General features: G+C 47.5%; 1 protein-coding gene across 1 annotated transcript; it reads left to right on the forward strand.

Moving 5' to 3' along the window:
- On the forward strand, positions 1-7,396 carry LOC139394658 (TBC1 domain family member 15-like; the record flags this gene model as incomplete). Its single annotated transcript, XM_071142760.1, has 5 exons — positions 1-24; positions 700-798; positions 893-964; positions 5,262-5,421; positions 7,171-7,396. Coding segments are annotated over exons 1-5 (581 nt in total), but the record flags the coding sequence as incomplete, so codon positions are not given.
- Between the last annotated feature and the right edge of the window lie 14,286 nt (positions 7,397-21,682).

A 21,682-nucleotide genomic window follows, 5' to 3' on the forward strand; every position in this document is an offset into this window, starting at 1 on the left:
ATGGCGACTTCAGCGAGCTTCAAGGTGCTGAGAAAACAGATTTGTGGCATTTAGTTTAAAAAAAAATTATATATATGCTTTGTTTTGTTCGCATTGTCAACGGATCATGTTGTCTGTGAGGTTTTGTAAATAGTTTAACCGAAAGCAGTTGGCTAGAAGTTGAACAAAAACATTGTCGACACTTGACAGCTAACATAACGTTAGTTAGTAGAAGTCGCCTGTCCAGTTGGCAGAGTAGTGCAGATTCAGGTGAAACAAAGTGGTTTTCGGTCATAAGAAGTTACTTGTAAAATGTTGAACCTGTCGACTTCCAGAATACCAACAGGCTCATGTTGTTAGCTTTCATAGTGACAAGTCGAGCTAACTTGTTGTAACGTTACTAACGACCACCAACACAAACATGCAAAACAGTTTACAAGTTGTCAGGAAGTTGGTTGAGCCAGCTACCTAGTTAGCCACAACATCACATTTCTGAAAAGGTAGAAAGGTGAAAGAATGTGAAATTGGTCAATGTTCAAAGAGCAAAATTATAAACAATGCAGCAAATGTACCCCATTACATTATCACATGGAAATAGCACTTGATTTGGATGAAGTTAGCTAGCTAGGTACATTAGGCCTATTTGTTTACCAAGTCTCCAACAACAACATAACATGAGTTGTATTCATCTCTGAATGCTTTTCCCTCTTTCTCTCTCAGGTTCTATATGAGCATGATGGAGTTTTTATACACACCAACTCAGAAAGGGGTGAGGAGCAGGATTCTCTGACTTCGGGATCCCTGCGTGTCCTGGACCAGGTATGTCAATATGGAACAACAGAATGAGATGTATCCTTCCCTGTTATGATGTCCACAGATCAGACTGAACATTCCTTCTCGTCATTTCTACCAGGATGGAGACATAGTGCTGGAATATAAACCCGTGGAAGATGTTGACCACTCTGCCATGCTGTGTGCTGCCAAGGTTAGACTTTATTTACATATCTTTTTGATGTAATATTCCATGTTTCAGGTCATCATAAACAAAGTGTACACATGTGCATATATTAAAATACTAACAAGATTACTCTTATCAATCTTACTGGTAGATTCATATAGAAAAACTGCTAATTGGCGTTTGGCCACAACTGTTGTCTGGTGCTGATAATACAGACAGACAGTGCAATTTGTTTAACATGGAAATAGCTGTTCTATCAGTCAGCCTACAGTAGCAGCCAATGTGTGGTGTTCAGTGTAGACCTACATTTCATGAGACCTTTGGGGGAAAAAAACACACGCAGCACGGTGTCCGCGCAGCTTAAAGGGAACATTTAGTCAGCATTATGATGACAACACTCCACATTTTTACATGTCGGCTTGGCTGTATCCATGGTGACACATCGGTTGTCTTGAGAGCTCGACGATGACTGTCAAACCACAGTCTGGCTCCAATCACCTTGGTCATGTGACAGCAGCATCGCTTCATGTTTCCTGTCTCTGTTTCTCTGCTGCACTAGAGTACAGATGTTCTAGTGAACTCTTGACTGAAATAAAAACCCTTGAGAGCGGAGATGCAACAGGAAACCGAAGCCCAGAAGTATATCCTGATTCCTGAATCTAAAATGGTTCTCATCCCGGTCGTGATGAAAACACATAGCTAGCTCATCTCTTCATGGAAACTAACTCTCCTCTCTCTACCAGCCACTCAGGACAGATGTCTGTCAGTTTGGTTCTCTGTGGTTCTCATCCCGGTCGTGATGAAAACACATAGCTAGCTCATCTCTTCATGGAAACTAACTCTCCTCTCTCTACCAGCCACTCAGGACAGATGTCTGTCAGTTTGGTTCTCTGTGGTTCTCATCCCGGGCGTGATGAAAACACATAGCTAGCTCATCTCTTCATGGAAACTAACTCTCCTCTCTCTACCAGCCACTCAGGACAGATGTCTGTCAGTTTGGTTCTCTGTGGTTCTCATCCCGGTCGTGATGAAAACACAGCTAGCTCATCTCTTCATGGAAACTAACTCTCCTCTCTCTACCAGCCACTCAGGACAGATGTCTGTCAGTTTGGTTCTCTGTGGTTCTCATCCCGGTCGTGATGAAAACACATAGCTAGCTCATCTCTTCATGGAAACTTACTCTCCTCTCTCTACCAGCCACTCAGGACAGATGTCTGTCAGTTTGGTTCTCTGTGGTTCTCATCCCGGTCGTGATGAAAACACATAGCTAGCTCATCTCTTCATGGAAACTAACTCTCCTCTCTCTACCAGCCACTCAGGACAGATGTCTGTCAGTTTGGTTCTCTGTGGTTCTCATCCCGGTCGTGATGAAAACACATAGCTAGCTCATCTCTTCATGGAAACTAACTCTCCTCTCTCTACCAGCCACTCAGGACAGATGTCTGTCAGTTTGGTTCTCTGTGGTTCTCATCCCGGTCGTGATGAAAACACATAGCTAGCTCATCTCTTCATGGAAACTAACTCTCCTCTCTCTACCAGCCACTCAGGACAGATGTCTGTCAGTTTGGTTCTCTGTGGTTCTCATCCCGGTCGTGATGAAAACACATAGCTAGCTCATCTCTTCATGGAAACTAACTCTCCTCTCTCTACCAGCCACTCAGGACAGATGTCTGTCAGTTTGGTTCTCTGTGGTTCTCATCCCGGTCGTGATGAAAACACATAGCTAGCTCATCTCTTCATGGAAACTAACTCTCCTCTCTCTACCAGCCACTCAGGACAGATGTCTGTCAGTTTGGTTCTCTGTGGTTCTCATCCCGGTCGTGATGAAAACACATAGCTAGCTCATCTCTTCATGGAAACTAACTCTCCTCTCTCTACCAGCCACTCAGGACAGATGTCTGTCAGTTTGGTTCTCTGTGGTTCTCATCCCGGTCGTGATGAAAACACATAGCTAGCTCATCTCTTCATGGAAACTAACTCTCCTCTCTCTACCAGCCACTCAGGACAGATGTCTGTCAGTTTGGTTCTCTGTGGTTCTCATCCCGGTCGTGATGAAAACACATAGCTAGCTCATCTCTTCATGGAAACTAACTCTCCTCTCTCTACCAGCCACTCAGGACAGATGTCTGTCAGTTTGGTTCTCTGTGGTTCTCATCCCGGTCGTGATGAAAACACATAGCTAGCTCATCTCTTCATGGAAACTAACTCTTCTCTCTCTACCAGCCACTCAGGACAGATGTCTGTCAGTTTGGTTCTCTGTGGTTCTCATCCCGGTCGTGATGAAAACACATAGCTAGCTCATCTCTTCATGGAAACTAACTCTCCTCTCTCTACCAGCCACTCAGGACAGATGTCTGTCAGTTTGGTTCTCTGTGGTTCTCATCCCGGTCGTGATGAAAACACATAGCTAGCTCATCTCTTCATGGAAACTAACTCTCCTCTCTCTACCAGCCACTCAGGACAGATGTCTGTCAGTTTGGTTCTCTGTGGTTCTCATCCCGGTCGTGATGAAAACACATAGCTAGCTCATCTCTTCATGGAAACTAACTCTTCTCTCTCTACCAGCCACTCAGGACAGATGTCTGTCAGTTTGGTTCTCTGTGGTTCTCATCCCGGTCGTGATGAAAACACATAGCTAGCTCATCTCTTCATGGAAACTAACTCTTCTCTCTCTACCAGCCACTCAGGACAGATGTCTGTCAGTTTGGTTCTCTGTGGTTCTCATCCCGGTCGTGATGAAAACACATAGCTAGCTCATCTCTTCATGGAAACTTACTCTCCTCTCTCTACCAGCCACTCAGGACAGATGTCTGTCAGTTTGGTTCTCTGTGGTTCTCATCCCGGTTTAATTTGAATAGTCTCTCTCATAGTATTTCCAGCCTTTTCTGTATTTATCTGTACCACTACCTACCCAGCCAGCCAGCCACCTACACAGCCAGCCACCTACACAGCCAGCCAGCCACCTACCCAGCCAGCCACCTAGCCAGCCAGCCACCTACCCAGCCAGAACTATGTACTGTATATAGATAGTACAACATTTTGGGGTCACTTAGACATTTCTGAAAAACAGCAGATTTTTAATGGAATATCTACATAGGCGTACAGAGGAGCATTATCAGCAACCATCACTCCTGTGTTCCAATGGCACATTATGTAGCTAATCCAAGTTTATACTTTCAAAAGGCTAATTGATCATTAGAAAACCCCTTTTCACAGAACAGTGCAAACGGAGGCCCCGGTGCACAACTGAGCAAAAGGGCAAGTACATTTGTGTCTAGTTTGAGAAACCGATGCCTCACATGTCCTCAACTGACAGCTTCATTAAATAGTACCTGCAAAACACCAGTCTCAACGTCAACAGTGAAGAGGCGACTCCGGGATGCTGGCCTTCTAGGCAGAGTTGCGAAAAAGAAAGCCATATCTCAGACTGGCCAATTTAAAAAGAAAAGATTGAGATGGGCAAAAGAACACAGCCACTGGACAGATGAAGATTTGGAGAAAAAAAGTGTTATGGACAGACAAATCTGAGTTTGAGGTGTCACAAAGAAGAACATTCATGAGATGCAGAAAAGATGCTGGGAGGAGTGCTTGACGCCATCTGTCAAACATGGTGGAGGCAATGTGATGGTCTGGGGGTGCTTTGGTGGTGGTAATGTGGGAGATTTGTACAGGGTAAAAGGGATCTTGAAGAAGGAAGGCTATCACTCCATGTTGCAACGCCATGCCATACCCTGTGGATGGCGCTTATTTGGAGCCAATTCCCTCCTACAACAGGACAATGACCCAAAGAACAGCTCTAAACTATGTAATAACTATTTAGGGAAGAAGCAGTCAGCTGGTATTCTGTCTATAATGGATTGGCCAGCACAGTCACTGGATCTCAACCCTATTGATCTGTTGTGGGAGCATCTTGACCGTAAGAAGTGCTCATCTAGCCAATCCAACGGGTGGGAGGTGCTTCAGGAAGCATGGGGTGAAATCTCTTCAGATTACCTCAACAAATTGACAACTAGAATGCCAAAGGTTTGCAAGGCTGTGATTGCTGCAAATGGAGGATTCTTTGACAAAAGCAGAGTTTGAAGGACACAATTATTATTTAAATTAAAAATCATTATTTATAACCTTGTCAATGTCTTGACTATATTTCCAATTCAATTTGCAACTAATTTCAGGTATGTTTTCATGGAAAACAAGGACATTTCTACATGACCCCAAACTTTTGAACAGTACTGTGGATAGTACAGCATATGGGTAGGTGTGTGTACTGTATATAGATAGTACAGTATATGGGTGGGTCTGAGTATACCTGTATTCTCTCTCCCAGGAGTCTAGCTCTGTGTTTGAATGGGGCCATCGGCACCAGGGTTCGAGCCAAGACCCAGGAGACAAGCCTACCAGGCAGGTGGAGCGCCATCTGGGCTATGAGACAGAATGGGACATGGTTCACACTGTTCAGTTCAGGAAGAAACCCAGCAACAATGAAGGTGAGTGGAAGAGAACACCCTAGAACACAGCAGAACACCTTAGAACACAGCAGAACACCCTAGAGCACTGCAGAACACCCTAGAGCACTGCAGAACACCCTAGAACACAGCAGAACACCCTAGAGCACAGCAGAACACCCTAGAGCACAGCAGAACACCCTAGAGCACAGCAGAACACCCTAGAACACAGCAGAACACCCTAGAGCACAGCAGAACACCCTAGAGCACCAGCAGAACACCCGTAGAACACCCGTAGAACACCCTAGAGCACAGCAGAACATCCTAGAGCACAGCAGAACACCCTAGAGCACAGCAGAACACCCTAGAGCACAGCAGAACACCCTAGAGCACAGCAGAACACCCTAGAGCACAGCAGAACACCCTAGAGCACCAGCAGAACACCCGTAGAACACCCGTAGAACACCCTAGAGCACAGCAGAACAGATTTGACCTTTTTATTTAGTCAGGGAAAGTCATGGAGAACATATCAATGTTTTAGCATCATCATGCTTCCTCTATAGAGAGACAAATGTCACTATTCCTTACCTGTCCAGCTGATATATTGTCATTACCTGGAGCCTACTGCAATGAGATATGTCCGGTTTCTTTGAACTGTCAAAGTCTTGTACTGGAACCGCAATGTCTAGTACGGGAACCGCAATGTCTAGTACGGGAACCGCAATGTCTAGTACTGGAACCACAATGTCTAGCACTGGAACCACAATGTCTAGCACTGGAACCACAATGTCTAGCACTGGAACCACAATGTCTAGCACTGGAACCACAATGTCTGGTACTGGAACCACAATGTCTGGTACTGGAACCACAATGTCTAGTACTGGAACCACAATGTCTAGTACTGGAACCACAATGTCTAGTACTGGAACCACAATGTCTAGTACTGGAACCACAATGTCTGGTACTGGAACCACAATGTCTGGCACTGGAACCACAATGCAACATAATTGTTGTTCTTGGCCTTGCCGTTCTGTGGTTCTTCCTGTCAAGACTTAACCTTGTTAAGCGTGCAGCGGTCTCTCTCATATATACAGTATATTTCCCTCCTCTCTGGCTGGAATTCCAAAACACCTCCCCTCTTTACGTCCAGAAGCTGCTTTAGCAGAGCGACCATGATTAAGTTGGTTGGAGGAGAGGAGACTAATTGCTTCACTTTTCCCACAGTACGATCAATCTTCTCCAGCAGGCCCTTGGGGGATTAATCAGGCCTCCTGCTACTTCCTGCTCTGCAGACATTTAAATGTCAAGCGAGTCAAATTAAAAAGCATTACACATGGATCTATACAACTATAGATGAAGTGTGGCATGAACGTTGTGCTGCTTGTCTCTCTGCATTAGGAAAACCCCTAGCGAGAATACACGCACATACTCTTAATTTGTGTGTGAGTAAATGTGTAGTGTTGTGTATCTAAACCCCCCCCCCCCCCCTCTCTCTCTCTCCATTTCTCCCCCTCTCACCCCTACCTCATTGTGTGAGTACATGTGTTGTGTATCTAAACCCCCCCTCTCTCTCCCCCTCTCTCACCCCCACCTCATTGTGTGAGGACATGTGTTGTGTATCTAAACCCCCCCCCCTCTCTCTCTCCATCTCTCCCCCTCTCTCTCACCCCTACCTCATTGTGTGAGTACGTGTGTTGTGTATCTAAACCCCCCCCCTCTCTCCACCTCCCTCACCTCATTGTGTGTTTCTGTGTATATCCTGTCTCTAAACCCCTCTCCCTCTCTCTCCAGGTGCTCCTCCTCAACCCGCTCCCATCCCAGAGAAGAGTAAGGGTTCCCGGCTGTTCTTCCGTCTCAGTGACCTGGCCTCGGTCAGGGTGAAGGAGGAGGGCTGGTCCTACCTGGTGTTCACCCTCAGAGACTGCAACATGGGGGTTGAGCTGCCTGCCCTACACTTTCACCAGGGAGGTAGTGAAGTCTTCCTGGACTGTCTCAGGAAATACCTGCTGCTGACAGAGTACGTAGACCAGACAGTACATGTACATGCTGCTGACAGAGTACGTAGACCAGACAGTACATATATATGCTGCTGACAGAGTACGTAGACCAGACAGTACATATACATGTTGAGATACATGCTGCTGACAGAGTACGTAGACCAGACAGTACATATACATGTTGAGATACATGCTGCTGACAGAGTACGTAGACCAGACAGTACATATACATGTTGAGATACATGCTGCTGACAGAGTACGTAGACCAGACAGTACTAGGCGAGGGAGCGGGGCTAGGCGAGGGAGCGGGGCTAGGCGAGGGAGTTGGGGCTAGGTGAGGGAGTTGGGGCTAGGTGAGGGAGTTGGGCTAGGTGAGGGAGTTGGGGCTAGGTGAGGGAGCGGGGCTAGGTGAGGGAGCGGGGCTAGGCGAGGGAGCGGGGCTAGGTGAGGGAGTTGGGGCTAGGCGAGGGAGCGGGGGCTAGGTGATGGAGCGGGGCTAGGCGAGGGAGCGGGGCTAGGTGAGGGAGTTGGGGCTAGGCGAGGGAGCGGGGGCTAGGTGATGGAGCGGGGCTAGGCGAGGGAGTTGGGGCTAGGTGAGGGAGCGGGGCTAGGCGAGGGAGTTGGGGCTAGGCGAGGGAGTTGGGGCTAGGCGAGGGAGCGGAGCTAGGCGAGGGAGCGGGGCTAGGCGAGGGAGCGGGGCTAGGCGAGGGAGTTGGGGCTAGGCGAGGGAGCGGGGCTAGGCGAGGGAGCTGGGGCTAGGCGAGGGAGCGGGGCTAGGCGAGGGAGCGGGGCTAGGCGAGGGAGTTGGGGCTAGGCGAGGGAGTTGGGGCTAGGCGAGGGAGTTGGGGCTAGGTGAGGGAGCGGGGCTAGGCGAGGGAGTTGGGGCTAGGTGAGGGAGCGGGGCTAGGTGAGGGAGCGGGGCTAGGCGAGGGAGCGGGGCTAGGTGAGTGAGTTGGGGCTAGGTGAGTGAGTTGGGCTAGGTGAGTGAGTTGGGCTAGGCGAGGGAGCGGGGCTAGGCGAGGGAGCGGGGCTAGGGGAGGGAGCGGGGCTAGAAAGTTGGGCTAGGTGAGGGAGTTGGGCTAGGTGAGGGAGTTGGGCTAGGCGAGGCAGTTGGGGCTAGGCGAGGGAGCGGGGGCTAGGTGAGGGAGCGGGGCTAGGCGAGGGAGTTGGGGCTAGGTGAGGGAGTTGGGGCTAGGTGAGGGAGCGGGGCTAGGCGAGGGAGTTGGGGCTAGTGAGGGAGCGGGGCTAGGCGAGGGAGTTGGGGCTAGGTGAGGGAGCGGGGCTAGGCGAGGGAGTTGGGGCTAGGTGAGGGAGCGGGGCTAGGCGAGGGAGTTGGGGCTAGGCGAGGGAGTTGGGGCTAGGCGAGGGAGTGGGGGCTAGGCGAGGGAGCGGGGCTAGGCGAGGGAGTTGGGGCTAGGCGAGGGAATGGGGGCTAGGCGAGGGAGTGGGGGCTAGGCGAGGGAGTTGGGGCTAGGCGAGGGAGTTGGGGCTAGGCGAGGGAGTTGGGGCTAGGCGAGGGAGTTGGGGCTAGGCGAGGGAGTTGGGGCTAGGCGAGGGAGTTGGGGCTAGGCGAGGGAGTTGGGGCTAGGCGAGGGAGTTGGGGCTAGGCGAGGGAGTTGGGGCTAGGCGAGGGAGTTGGGGCTAGGCGAGGGAGCGGGGCTAGGCGAGGGAGGGGGGCTAGGCGAGGGAGTGGGGGCTAGGCGAGGGAGCGGGGCTAGGCGAGGGAGTTGGGGCTAGGCGAGGGAGCGGGGGCTAGGCGAGGGAGCGGGGGCTAGGCGAGGGAGCGGGGGCTAGGCGAGGGAGCGGGGGCTAGGCGAGGGAGCGGGGGCTAGGCGAGGGAGCGGGGGCTAGGCGAGGGAGCGGGGGCTAGGCGAGGGAGCGGGGGCTAGGCGAGGGAGCTGGGGCTAGGCGAGGGAGCGGGGGCTAGGCGAGGGAGCGGGGGCTAGGCGAGGGAGCGGGGGCTAGGCGAGGGAGTTGGGGCTAGGCGAGGGAGTTGGGGCTAGGCGAGGGAGTTGGGGCTAGGCGAGGGAGATGGGGCTAGGCGAGGGAGTTGGGGCTAGGCGAGGGAGTGGGGGCTAGGCGAGGGAGTTGGGGCTAGGCGAGGGAGTTGGGGCTAGGCGAGGGAGCGGGGCTAGGCGAGGGAGGGGGGCTAGGCGAGGGAGTGGGGGCTAGGCGAGGGAGCGGGGCTAGGCGAGGGAGTTGGGGCTAGGCGAGGGAGCGGGGGCTAGGCGAGGGAGCGGGGGCTAGGCGAGGGAGCGGGGGCTAGGCGAGGGAGCGGGGGCTAGGCGAGGGAGCGGGGGCTAGGCGAGGGAGCGGGGGCTAGGCGAGGGAGCGGGGGCTAGGCGAGGGAGCGGGGGCTAGGCGAGGGAGCTGGGGCTAGGCGAGGGAGCGGGGGCTAGGCGAGGGAGCGGGGGCTAGGCGAGGGAGCGGGGGCTAGGCGAGGGAGCGGGGGCTAGGCGAGTCTAATACAACTTATTGCACTTAATTCAAATGTTCAAAAATAGTAAAAAAAAACAAAAACAACTTTAGCAATGAAACAGCCAAGGAATAGTGTTGTATGTATTGCCTCTGGTAACACTGGGTATGTGGTGATCTGTGTGTTCCTCAAAGGGCCACTATCCTATGTCAGCCAAGGCCCAAGCCCAGTCCCACGGTGAACACAATTACAGGTTAAACAGACAGTCACTAGTGGACCGAGCAGAGCAATCACGCCCTGGACAGACACACTCCAGAACACACTGCGCTCTAGAATTGAAAGTCAAGTCTTTCCCAGTGCTGGAGACGATTGCTTTCAGGAAAGTATGACCCCCCCCACCCCCCCCAGCCAGATGTAGCCTATTCTGCTGTAAAGAAAAACAGTGACCCGGTGCCCACACACCAGGTGGTCTGGTTAGTTCTGTGGCCGCATGTGAAGAGGCGTTAAGTCTGAGGGTGTGTCCCAAATGGCACCCTATTCCCTATATAGTGCTCTACTTTAGACCAGAGTCCTATGAGCCCTGGTAGAAAGTAGTGCACTATATAGGGAATAGGGTGCTGTTTTGGTACACATCCTAAAAGTGGTTTCTGTTCTGCTTCCACTCTGCCAGGTTCAGTTTAAAAACATAAATAAATGAATGCATTTTTATTTGTCACCTGCTTTGGTAAACAACAGGCAGGTTTAGACGAGCTTTGAAATGCTTACTTTAAAGCTTCCCTTTTCCAGCAATGTAGAGAGAAAGATACAACTCTTCACTGCTATCCCCCCTGTGGGTTCCTCCTATCCCCCCCTGTGGGTTCCTCATATCCCCCCTGTGGGTTCCTCCTATCCCCCCTGTGGGTTCCTCCTATCCCCCCCTGTGGGTTCCTCCTATCCCCCCCTGTGGGTTCCTCCTATCCCCCCCTGTGGGTTCCTCCTATCCCCCCCTGTGGGTTCCTCCTATCCCCCCCTGTGGGTTCCTCCTATCCCCCCTGTGGGTTCCTCTCTGCACCTTTGTTAGCAGATATAATGGCCAGAAAGAGAGGTTAAACTGTTGCGTTTGATGGTCAATTAAGTGGGTGTCAGTGTAATTCCTAAATTCACCACTAGAGGGCTTCAGGTTCTATGGAAGTCAGTCCATTCAGTTGCAGTCAAATATATTAATATCATTACACAATTCACTATTTCTTCTAACATATGTCAAAATTCACCAATCGAATGGTGTTCACATGTTTATTTGTTGGATTTACAACTGGCACAGGACCCCCAAAAAATGTGACCTAAACTGAAATTCGGGGCTCCCGAACGGTGCAGCGGTCTAAGGTACTGCATCTCAGTGCAAGAGGCGTCACTACATTCCCTGGTTCGAAATCCAGGTTGTATAACATCCGGTTGTGATTTGGGAGTCCCATAGGGCGGCGCACAATTGGCCCAGCGTCGTCCGTGTTTGGCTGGGGTAGGCCGTCATGGTAAAAAAAAGAGAACGTGTTCTTAACTGACTTGCCAAGTTAAATAAAGGTTAAATTAAAAAAAAACATTTTATGAAGATTTTTCACTTCCAACTAAAAAATGGTCTGGACCAAATTATTCAAAATTCTAATTACTTTGGTTGGAGGCAAGTAATTCTCGGCAAGTGTAATTTATCCTACTTGTTGTAAGTTGCAGGTGCCTACAGTGTAATTTATCCTACTTGTTGTAAGTTGCAGGTGCCTACAGTGTAATTTATCCTACTTGTTGTAAGTTGCAGGTGCCTACGGTGTAATTTATCCTACTTGTTGTAAGTTGCAGGTGCCTACAGTGTAATTTATCCTACTTGTTGTAAGTTGCAGGTGCCTACAGTGTAATTTATCCTACTTGTTGTAAGTTGCAGGTGCCTACGGTGTAATTTATCCTACTTGTTGTAAGTTGCAGGTGCCTACAGTGTAATTTATCCTACTTGTTGTAAGTTGCAGGTGCCTACAGTGTAATTTATCCTACTTGTTGTAAGTTGCAGGTGCCTACAGTGTAATTATCCTACTTGTAGTAAGTTGCAGGTGCCTACAGGGTAAAAATGGCCGTTCAACCAGTTTTGAAAAGCATCTGTAGTACTTCATCACCTCAAATCAAATGTAATTTGTCACATGCTTCGTAAACAACAGGTGTAGACTAACAGTGAAATGCTTCCAGACGGGCCCTTTACCAACAACGCAGAGTTAAACATACATGTAGACCGTGACACGAGGCAAAAATACACAGTGAGTAAAGATACCATGGCTATATACAGGAAGTGCCAGGTAATAACATGGCTATATACAGGAAGTACCAGGTAATAACATGGCTATATACAGGAAGTACCAGGTAATAACACGGCTATATACAGGAAGTACCAGGTAATAACATGGCTATATACAGGAAGTGCCAGGTAATAACACGGCTATATACAGGAAGTACCAGGTAATAACACGGCTATATACAGGAAGTACCAGGTAATAACACGGCTGTATACAGGAAGTACCAGGTAATAACACGGCTGTATACAGGAAGTACCAGGTAATAACACGGCTGTATACAGGAAGTACCAGGTAATAACACGGCTGTATACAAGAAGTACCAGGTAATAACACGGCTGTATACAGGAAGTACCAGGTAATAACACGGCTGTATACAGGAAGTACCAGGTAATAACACGGCTGTATACAGGAAGTACCAGGTAATAACACGGCTGTATACAGGAAGTACCAGGTAATAACACGGCTGTATACAGGAAGTACCAGGTAATAACATGGCTGTATACAGGAAGTACCAGTACTGAGTTGATGTGCAGAGGTATGAGGTAGATATGAACATTTAGATAGGGGCAAAATGACTAGGCAAAACAGGATAGATAATAGACGGTGGTAGCAGCATATGTGGTGAAAGTGTGTGTTGAGGTGTGAGCTGTGTGTGTGAGCATGTGGGTAGAGTCCAGTGTGTGTGTGTGAGTCTTGTTTAGCAGTCTTATGGTTTGGGGATAGAAGCTGTTCAGAGTCCTGTTGCTTCCAGACATTGGTACCGTTTGCCGTGTGGTAGCAGAGAGAACAGTCTACGACTTGGGTGACCTTCCTCTGACACCGCCTGGTTTTCAGGTCCTGGATGGCAGGAAGCTCCGCCCCAGTGATGTCATCACGTGAACAGAGACGCCTTCCTTCTTGGTTGTCTGTAGGCTACTAGAAGATGGAGTATTGTTGTGTTTCACTTCATCATTTCGGCATCCTGTATAATAACTCATCAACTGTGACTGTATCCAGTTAGTATTCTGATAGTATACGTACGGAGCATTCAGAAAGTATTCAGACCCTTTGACTATTTCCACATTTTGTTACGTTACAGACTTATTCTAATATAGATTCACTTTTTTTTTCTCTCTCCCTCATCAATCTACACACAATACCCCATAATGACATCACAATACCCCATAATGACATCACAATACCGCATAATGACATCACAATACCCCATAATGACATCACAATAACCCATAATGACATCACAATACCCCATAATGACAAAGCAATAACATTTTTTTTAGATGTATTTTTTCACATTTTTCAAACATGTGCGATGTTTCCTCCAGACGTGACACTTGGCATTCAGGCCAAGGAGTTCAATCTCGGTTTCCTCAGACCAGAGAATCTTGTTTGAGAGTCCTTTAGGTGCCTTTTGGCGAACTCCAAGCGGGCTGTCTTGTGCCTTTTACTGAGGAATGGATTCCGTCTGGCCTGATTGGTGGAGCGCTGCAGAGATAGTTGTCCTTCTGGAAGGTTCTCCCAACTCGATAGAGAAACTCTGGAGCTCTGTCAGAGTGGCCATCGGGTTCTTGGTCACCTCCCTGACCAAGGTCCTTCTCCCCCGATTGCTCAGTTTGGCCGGTTGGCCAGCTCTAGGAAGAGTGTTGGTGGTTAAAAAATTATTGGGAACCTTCAATGCTGCGGAAATGTTTTGGTACCCTTCCCCCAGATTTGTACCTCGACACAATCCTGTCCCGGAGCTCTACGGACAGTTCCTTCGACCTCATTGCTTGATTTGACATGCACTGTCATATGTGGGACTCTATATATACAGGTGTGTGCCTTTTTCAAATGTCCAATCAATTGAATTTATCACCGGTGGACTCCAATCAAGTTGTAGAAACATCTCAAGGGTGATCAATGGAAACAGGATTAATCCGAGCTCAATTTCGAGTCTCATAGCAAAGGGTCTGAATACCTATATAAATAAGCTATTTCAGTTTATTTATTTTTAAGACCTTTGCAAACATTTCTAAAAACCTTTGCTTTGTCATAATGGGGTTGTGTGTTTATATTAGTGAGTATTTTTGGCTTATTTAATACATTTTAGAATAAGGCTTTAATAAGGCTTTAAGGCTTTAATAAGGCTTTAATAAGGCATTTTATAAGGCTTTAATGTAACAGAATGTGGAGAGAAAAAAAATCAAGGGGTCTGAATACTTTCCAAATGCACTGTATGTCCCTTATGAGTACCGGTAAGCCTCATTTAATTCATATGATTATTATTGGCAATCTCATCAACTTGGTGTTAGTGCTGATGTTGTTTACAACGTATTATGTTTCATGAAGGCGGGACTGTATCCATCACAATATTGATGTGAACTTGTGTCTTGTTGGCCAGCGCTCAGTCTACACTGTTTGGTTCAGTAACCAGGACTGTGTTGACTCGGGAATAGAGGTTTTAACACAGACTACAGTACCTGACATCTATGAACGGACACTACAGCGGCGCTGCGAGAACAGGGCCCCCCCCCCCCCACTCAGCGGCGCTGCGAGAACAGGGCCCCCCCCCCCCCCCCACTCAGCGGCGCTGCGAGAACAGGCCCCCCCCCCCCCCCTCAGCGGCGCTGCGAGAACAGGGCCCCCCCCCCCACTCAGCGGCGCTGCGAGAACAGGGCCCCCCCCCCACTCAGCGGCGCTGCGAGAACAGGGCCCCCCCCTCCCCCCAGCGGCGCTGCGAGAACAGGGCCCCCCCCTCCCCCCAGCGGCGCTGCGAGAACAGGCCCCCCCCCCCCCCCAGCGGCGCTGCGAGAACAGGCCCCCCCCCCCCCCCAGCGGCGCTGTGGGAACAGGGCCCCCCCCTCCCCCCAGCGGCGCTGCGAGAACAGGCGCCCCCCCCCCCCAGCGGCGCTGTGAGAACAGGGCCCCCAGTTGAGCGGACCGGTGTTTGTACGGTCGGTGTTACTTAACATGAATGTCATTTACAGGAGGCTTCATTGCTCATCCAGCAGTGATTTATGTCGTTTCTGCTGCGCTGCTACAGAACCTGGGAGGAGAGATACTCACTTACTCACTCACATAGGCTCTGGTCTAATGTAGTAAACAGGGAATTAGGGCTCTGGTCTAATGTAGTAAACAGGGAATAGGGCTCTAGTCTAATGTAGTGTAGTAAACAGGGAATTAGGGTTCTGGTCTAATGTAGTAAACAGGGAATAGGGCTCTAGTCTAATGTAGTGCAGTAAACAGGGAATAGGGCTCTGGTCTAATGTAGTAAACAGGGAATAGGGCTCTAGTCTAATGTAATGCAGTAAACAGGGAATAGGGCTCTGGTCTAATGTAGTAAACAGGGAATTAGGGCTCTGGTCTAATGTAGTAAACAGGGAATTAGGGCTCTGGTCTAATGTAGTAAACAGGGAATTAGGGTTCTGGTCTAATGTAGTAAACAGGGAATAGGGCTCTAGTCTAATGTAGTGTAGTAAACAGGGAATAGGGCTCTGGTCTAATGTAGTAAACAGGGAATAGGGCTCTAGTCTAGTGTAGTAAACAGGGAATAGGGCTCTAGTCTAATGTAGTGTAGTAAACAGGGAATATGGCTCTAGTCTAGTGTAGTAAACAGGGAATAGGGCTCTAGTCTAATGTAGTGTAGTAAACAGGGAATAGGGCTCTGGTCTAATGTAGTAAACAGGGAATAGGGCTCTGGTCTAATGTAGTGCAGTAAACAGGGAATAGGGCTCTGGTCTAATGTAGTAAACAGGGAATATGGCTCTAGTCTAATGTACTGTAGTAAACAGGGAATAGGGCTCAGGTCTAATGTAGTGCAGTAAACAGGGAATAGGGCTCTAGTCTAGTGTAGTAAACAGGGAATTAGGGCTCTGGTCTAATGTAGTAAACAGGGAATAGGGCTCTGGTCTAATGTACTGTAGTAAACAGGGAATAGGGCTCTGGTCTAATGTACTGTAGTAAACAGGGAATAGGGCTCAGGTCTAATGTAGTGCAGTAAACAGGGAATAGGGCTCTAGTCTAGTGTAGTAAACAGGGAATAGGGCTCTGGTCTAATGTAGTGTAGTAAACAGGGAATAGGGCTCTGGTCTAATGTAGTGAACAGGGAATAGGGCTCTAGTCTAATGTAGTGTAGTAAACAGGGAATAGGGCTCTAATCTAATGTAGTGTAGTAAACAGGGAATAGGGTTCTAGTCTAATGTAGTAAACAGGGAATAGGGCTCTAGTCTAATGTAGTGTAGTAAACAGGGAATATGGTACCATTTGAGAGACAGCCCAGTCTCAGCCCTATATGTGTCCAACAGAATCACATAACTGTCTGTTCATCTATCAGGTGTTTTGTAACAGTTTCTCAGTGGCCTTTAGCAACGCTTTCCCCTCTCTAGTAGTAATAATACCCGCTGTCACACCGTGCCTGTGTCCCAAACACCACACTATCCCCTGTATAGAGGGTCTCTGGTAGGAGTTTAGTGCTCTATATATGGGATCGGGTGCCATTTGGGACGAAGGCTGTGGGATGTATTTGCGTGCAGGGAGCTGCTATTGCAGTTTATCCCTTCTTTTTTTCTTCTAGATGCTGCCGTGCTGTGATTGGTTATTAAAGGCTTCTCTTCCCTTCAATGGATCGGACGGTTTTAACATGTTGTGTTTCTACACCATTTCTATGCTAATGCTGTGGGGTGGTGAGTTGCAGTGTGTTCTGTGTGTGTCTGGCTACATTGTGTTGTTGTGGCCTTCTCTTACCTTCCGTCTGCTGTGTCAGGCTAACAGTCTACTGGTCTCTTAGGACCAATTGTGAAGGGGGGGGGGGGGGGGGGGTGGGGGCGCGCGAGAGAGAGAGACTGTCAATTCTAATAACCCCTCTTAGCCCTCCCCTAGTTTTCGAGTGTCCCTCGGTGTGGGAGTGTCCCTCAGACGGCGCATTTAGTCGTAGGGAGAGATAAATATCCCTATGGAATGGGACATCACTCATGCACAGCAGAAGCCGCCAAAGCACTGCTCACCTCGCAGTTCACTGAAGACGAGCCTCGTGTTTTTCACAATGCCAGTACTGACGGCAGTAATAGCATTCCTTATGATGTATTTCTCATGCAACAACACGTACTTACCATATGAGAAACAAATGGGAACCGCAAAACAATAATGAGGTGGTAATGTACGCATCCGCTGGCTGTGGTTCAATGTGGAGTAGTAATGTAGCTGTCCTCTGGCTGTGGTTCAATGTGGAGTGGTAATGTAGCCATCCTCTGGCTGTGGTTCAATGTGGAGTGGTAATGTAGCCATCCTCTGGCTGTGGTTCAATGTGGTGTAGTAATGTAGCCATCCTCTGGCTGTGGTTCAATGTGGAGTGGTAATGTAGCCATCCTCTGGCTGTGGTTCAATGTGGAGTAGTAATGTAGCCATCCTCTGGCTGTGGTTCAATGTGGAGTGGTAATGTAGCTGTCCTCTGGCTGTGGTTCAATGTGGAGTGGTAATGTAGCTGTCCTCTGACTGTGGTTCAATGTGGAGTGGTAATGTAGCTGTCCTCTGGCTGTGGTTCAATGTGGAGTGGTAATGTAGCTGTCCTCTGGCTGTGGTTCAATGTGGAGTGGTAATGTAGCTGTCCTCTGGCTGTGGTTCAATGTGGAGTGGTAATGTAGCTGTCCTCTGGCTGTGGTTCAATGTGGTAGGGTAATGTAGCTGTCCTCTGGCTGTGGTTCAATGTGGAGTAGTAATGTAGCTGTCCTCTGGCTGTGGTTCAATGTGGTAGGGTAATGTAGCTGTCCTCTGGCTGTGGTTCAATGTGGTAGGGTAATGTAGCTGTCCTCTGGCTGTGGTTCAATGTAGAGTAGTAATGTAGCTGTCCTCTGGCTGTGGTTCAATGTGGAGTAGTAATGTAGCTGTCCTCTGGCTGTGGTTCAATGTGGAGTGGTAATGTAGCTGTCCTCTGGCTGTGGTTCAATGTGGTAGGGTAATGTAGCTGTCCTCTGGCTGTGGTTCAATGTGGAGTAGTAATGTAGCTGTCCTCTGGCTGTGGTTCAATGTGGTAGGGTAATGTAGCTGTCCTCTGGCTGTGGTTCAATGTGGTAGGGTAATGTAGCTGTCCTCTGGCTGTGGTTCAATGTAGAGTAGTAATGTAGCTGTCCTCTGGCTGTGGTTCAATGTGGTAGGGTAATGTAGCTGTCCTCTGGCTGTGGTTCAATGTGGTAGGGTAATGTAGCTGTCCTCTGGCTGTGGTTCAATGTAGAGTAGTAATGTAGCTGTCCTCTGGCTGTGGTTCAATGTGGTAGGGTAATGTAGCTGTCGTCTGGCTGTGGTTCAATGTGGAGTGGTAATGTTGCCGTCCTCTGGCTGTGGTTTAATGTGGAAGTAGTAATGTAGCTGTCCGCTGGCTGTGGTTCAATGTAGAGTAGTGATGTAGCTGTCCTCTGGCTGTGGTTCAATGTGGAGTGGTAATGTAGCTGTCCTCTGGCTGTGGTTCAATGTGGTAGGGTAATGTAGCTGTCCTCTGGCTGTGGTTCAATGTAGAGTGGTAATGTAGCTGTCCTCTGGCTGTGGTTCAATGTAGAGTAGTGATGTAGCTGTCCTCTGGCTGTGGTTCAATGTGGAGTGGTAATGTAGCTGTCCTCTGGCTGTGGTTCAATGTGGAGTGGTAATGTTGCCGTCCTCTGGCTGTGGTTCAATGTAGAGTTGTACTGAAGAAGGACTTTGATTTCATAATAGCAGTTTGACAGTCGCATTTCCTTCACTCTGTAATTTTCTGCAATTTCTTGGGGATTAATGATGAACCAGTGGAAACAATTAAAACCAGTGTTCTGAACTACTATTTATACCAAACGTTTTAGGGTCCATTCAGATGGCCACACAGCTCCGTAGGCATTACAGCTCTTCATCATCAACTACACAGCTCCGTAGGCATTACAGCTCTTCATCATCAACTACACAGCTCCGTAGGCATTACAGCGCTTCATCATCAACTACACAGCTCCGTAGGCATTACAGCTCTTCATCATCAACTACACAGCTCCGTAGGCATTACAGCTCTTCATCATCAACTACACAGCTCCATAGGCATTACAGCTCTTCATCATCAACTACACAGCTCCATAGGCATTACAGCTCTTCATCATCAACTACACAGCTCCATAGGCATTACAGCTCTTCATCATCAACTACACAGCTCCATAGGCATTACAGCTCTTCATCATCAACTACACAGCTCCATAGGCATTACAGCTCTTCATCATCAACTACACAGCTCCGTAGGCATTACAGCTCTTCATCATCAACTACACAGCTCCATAGGCATTACAGCTCTTCATCATCAACTACACAGCTCCGTAGGCATTACAGCTCTTCATCATCAACTACACAGCTCCGTAGGCATTACAGCTCTTCATCATCAACTACACAGCTCCGTAGGCATTACAGCTCTTCATCATCAACTACACAGCTCCGTAGGCATTACAGCTCTTCATCATCAACTACACAATAAGCTAGAAAATAGTTAGCTACGTTACAAACATCGTCAATCTCTCTAACGTTACTACAATATTTACGTCAGCTACGCTACAAACATCTTTAATCTCCAATGTTACCACAATATTTACGTCAGCTACGTTACAAACATCTTTAATCTCCAATGTTACCACAATATTTACGTCAGCTACGTTACAAACATCGTCAATCTCTCTAACGTTACTACAATATTTACGTCAGCTACGCTACAAACATCTTTAATCTCCAATGTTACCACAATATTTACGTCAGCTACGCTACAAACATCTTTAATCTCCAGTGTTACCACAATATTTACGTCAGCTACGCTACAAACATCTTTAATCTCCAGTGTTACCACAATATTTACGTCAGCTACGCTACCAACATCTTTAATCTCCAGTGTTACCACAATATTTACGTCAGCTACGCTACAAACATCTTTAATCTCCAATGTTACCACAATATTTACGTCAGCTACGCTACAAACATCTTTAATCTCCAGTGTTACCACAATATTTACGTCAGCTACGTTACCAACATCTTTAATCTCCAATGTTACCACAATATTTACGTCAGCTACGCTACAAACATCTTTAATCTCCAGTGTTACCACAATATTTACGTCAGCTACGTTACCAACATCTTTAATCTCCAATGTTACTACAATATTTACGTCAGCTACGTTACCAACATCTTTAATCTCCAATGTTACCACAATATTTACGTCAGCTACGCTACAAACATCTTTAATCTCCAGTGTTACCACAATATTTACGTCAGCTACGCTACAAACATCTTTAATCTCCAATGTTACCACAATATTTACGTCAGCTACGCTACAAACATCTTTAATCTCTAATGTTACCACAATATTTACGTCAGCTACGCTACAAACATCTTTAATCTCCCGTGTTACCACAATATTTACGTCAGCTACGCTACCAACATCTTTAATCTCCAATGTTACCACAATATTTACGTCAGCTACGCTACCAACATCTTTAATCTCCAATGTTACCACAATATTTACGTCAGCTACGCTACCAACATCTTTAATCTCCAATGTTACCACAATATTTACGTCAGCTACGCTACAAACATCTTTAATCTCCAGTGTTACCACAATATTTACGTCAGCTACGCTACCAACATCTTTAATCTCCAGTGTTACCACAATATTTACGTCAGCTACGCTACAAACATCTTTAATCTCCAATGTTACCACAATATTTACGTCAGCTACGCTACCAACATCTTTAATCTCCAATGTTACCACAATATTTACGTCAGCTACGTTACAAATATTGTCAATCTCTAACGTTACTACAATATTTACGTCAGCTACGCTACAATCATCTTTAATCTCCAATGTTACCACAATATTTACGTCAGCTACGTTACAAACATCTTTAATCTCCAATGTTACCACAATATTTACGTCAGCTACGTTACAAACATCTTTAATCTCCAATGTTACCACAATATTTACGTCAGCTACGCTACCAACATCTTTAATCTCCAATGTTACCACAATATTTACGTCAGCTACGCTACCAACATCTTTAATCTCCAATGTTACCACAATATTTACGTCAGCTACGTTACAAACATCTTTAATCTCCAATGTTACCACAATATTTACGTTAGCTATGCTACAAACATCTTTAATCTCCAATGTTACCACAATATTTACGTCAGCTACACTACAAACATCTTTAATCTCCAATGTTACCACAATATTTACGTCAGCTACGCTACCAACATCTTTAATCTCCAATGTTGCCACAATATTTACGTCAGCTACGCTACCAACATCTTTAATCTCCAATGTTACCACAATATTTACGTCAGCTACGCTACAAACATCTTTAATCTCTAACGTTACTACAATATTTACGTCAGCTACGCTACAAACATCTTTAATCTCCAATGTTACCACAATATTTACGTCAGCAACGCTACCAACATCTTTAATCTCCAATGTTACCACAATATTTACGTCAGCTACGCTACAAACATCGTCAATCTCCAATGTTACCACAATATTTACGTCAGCTACGCTACAAACATCTTTAATCTCCAATGTTACCACAATATTTACGTCAGCTACGCTACAAACATCTTTA

Source organism: Oncorhynchus clarkii, unplaced genomic scaffold (genome assembly GCF_045791955.1).
Source record: "Oncorhynchus clarkii lewisi isolate Uvic-CL-2024 unplaced genomic scaffold, UVic_Ocla_1.0 unplaced_contig_12682_pilon_pilon, whole genome shotgun sequence".
In the NCBI taxonomy this organism is placed as follows: domain Eukaryota; kingdom Metazoa; phylum Chordata; class Actinopteri; order Salmoniformes; family Salmonidae; genus Oncorhynchus; species Oncorhynchus clarkii.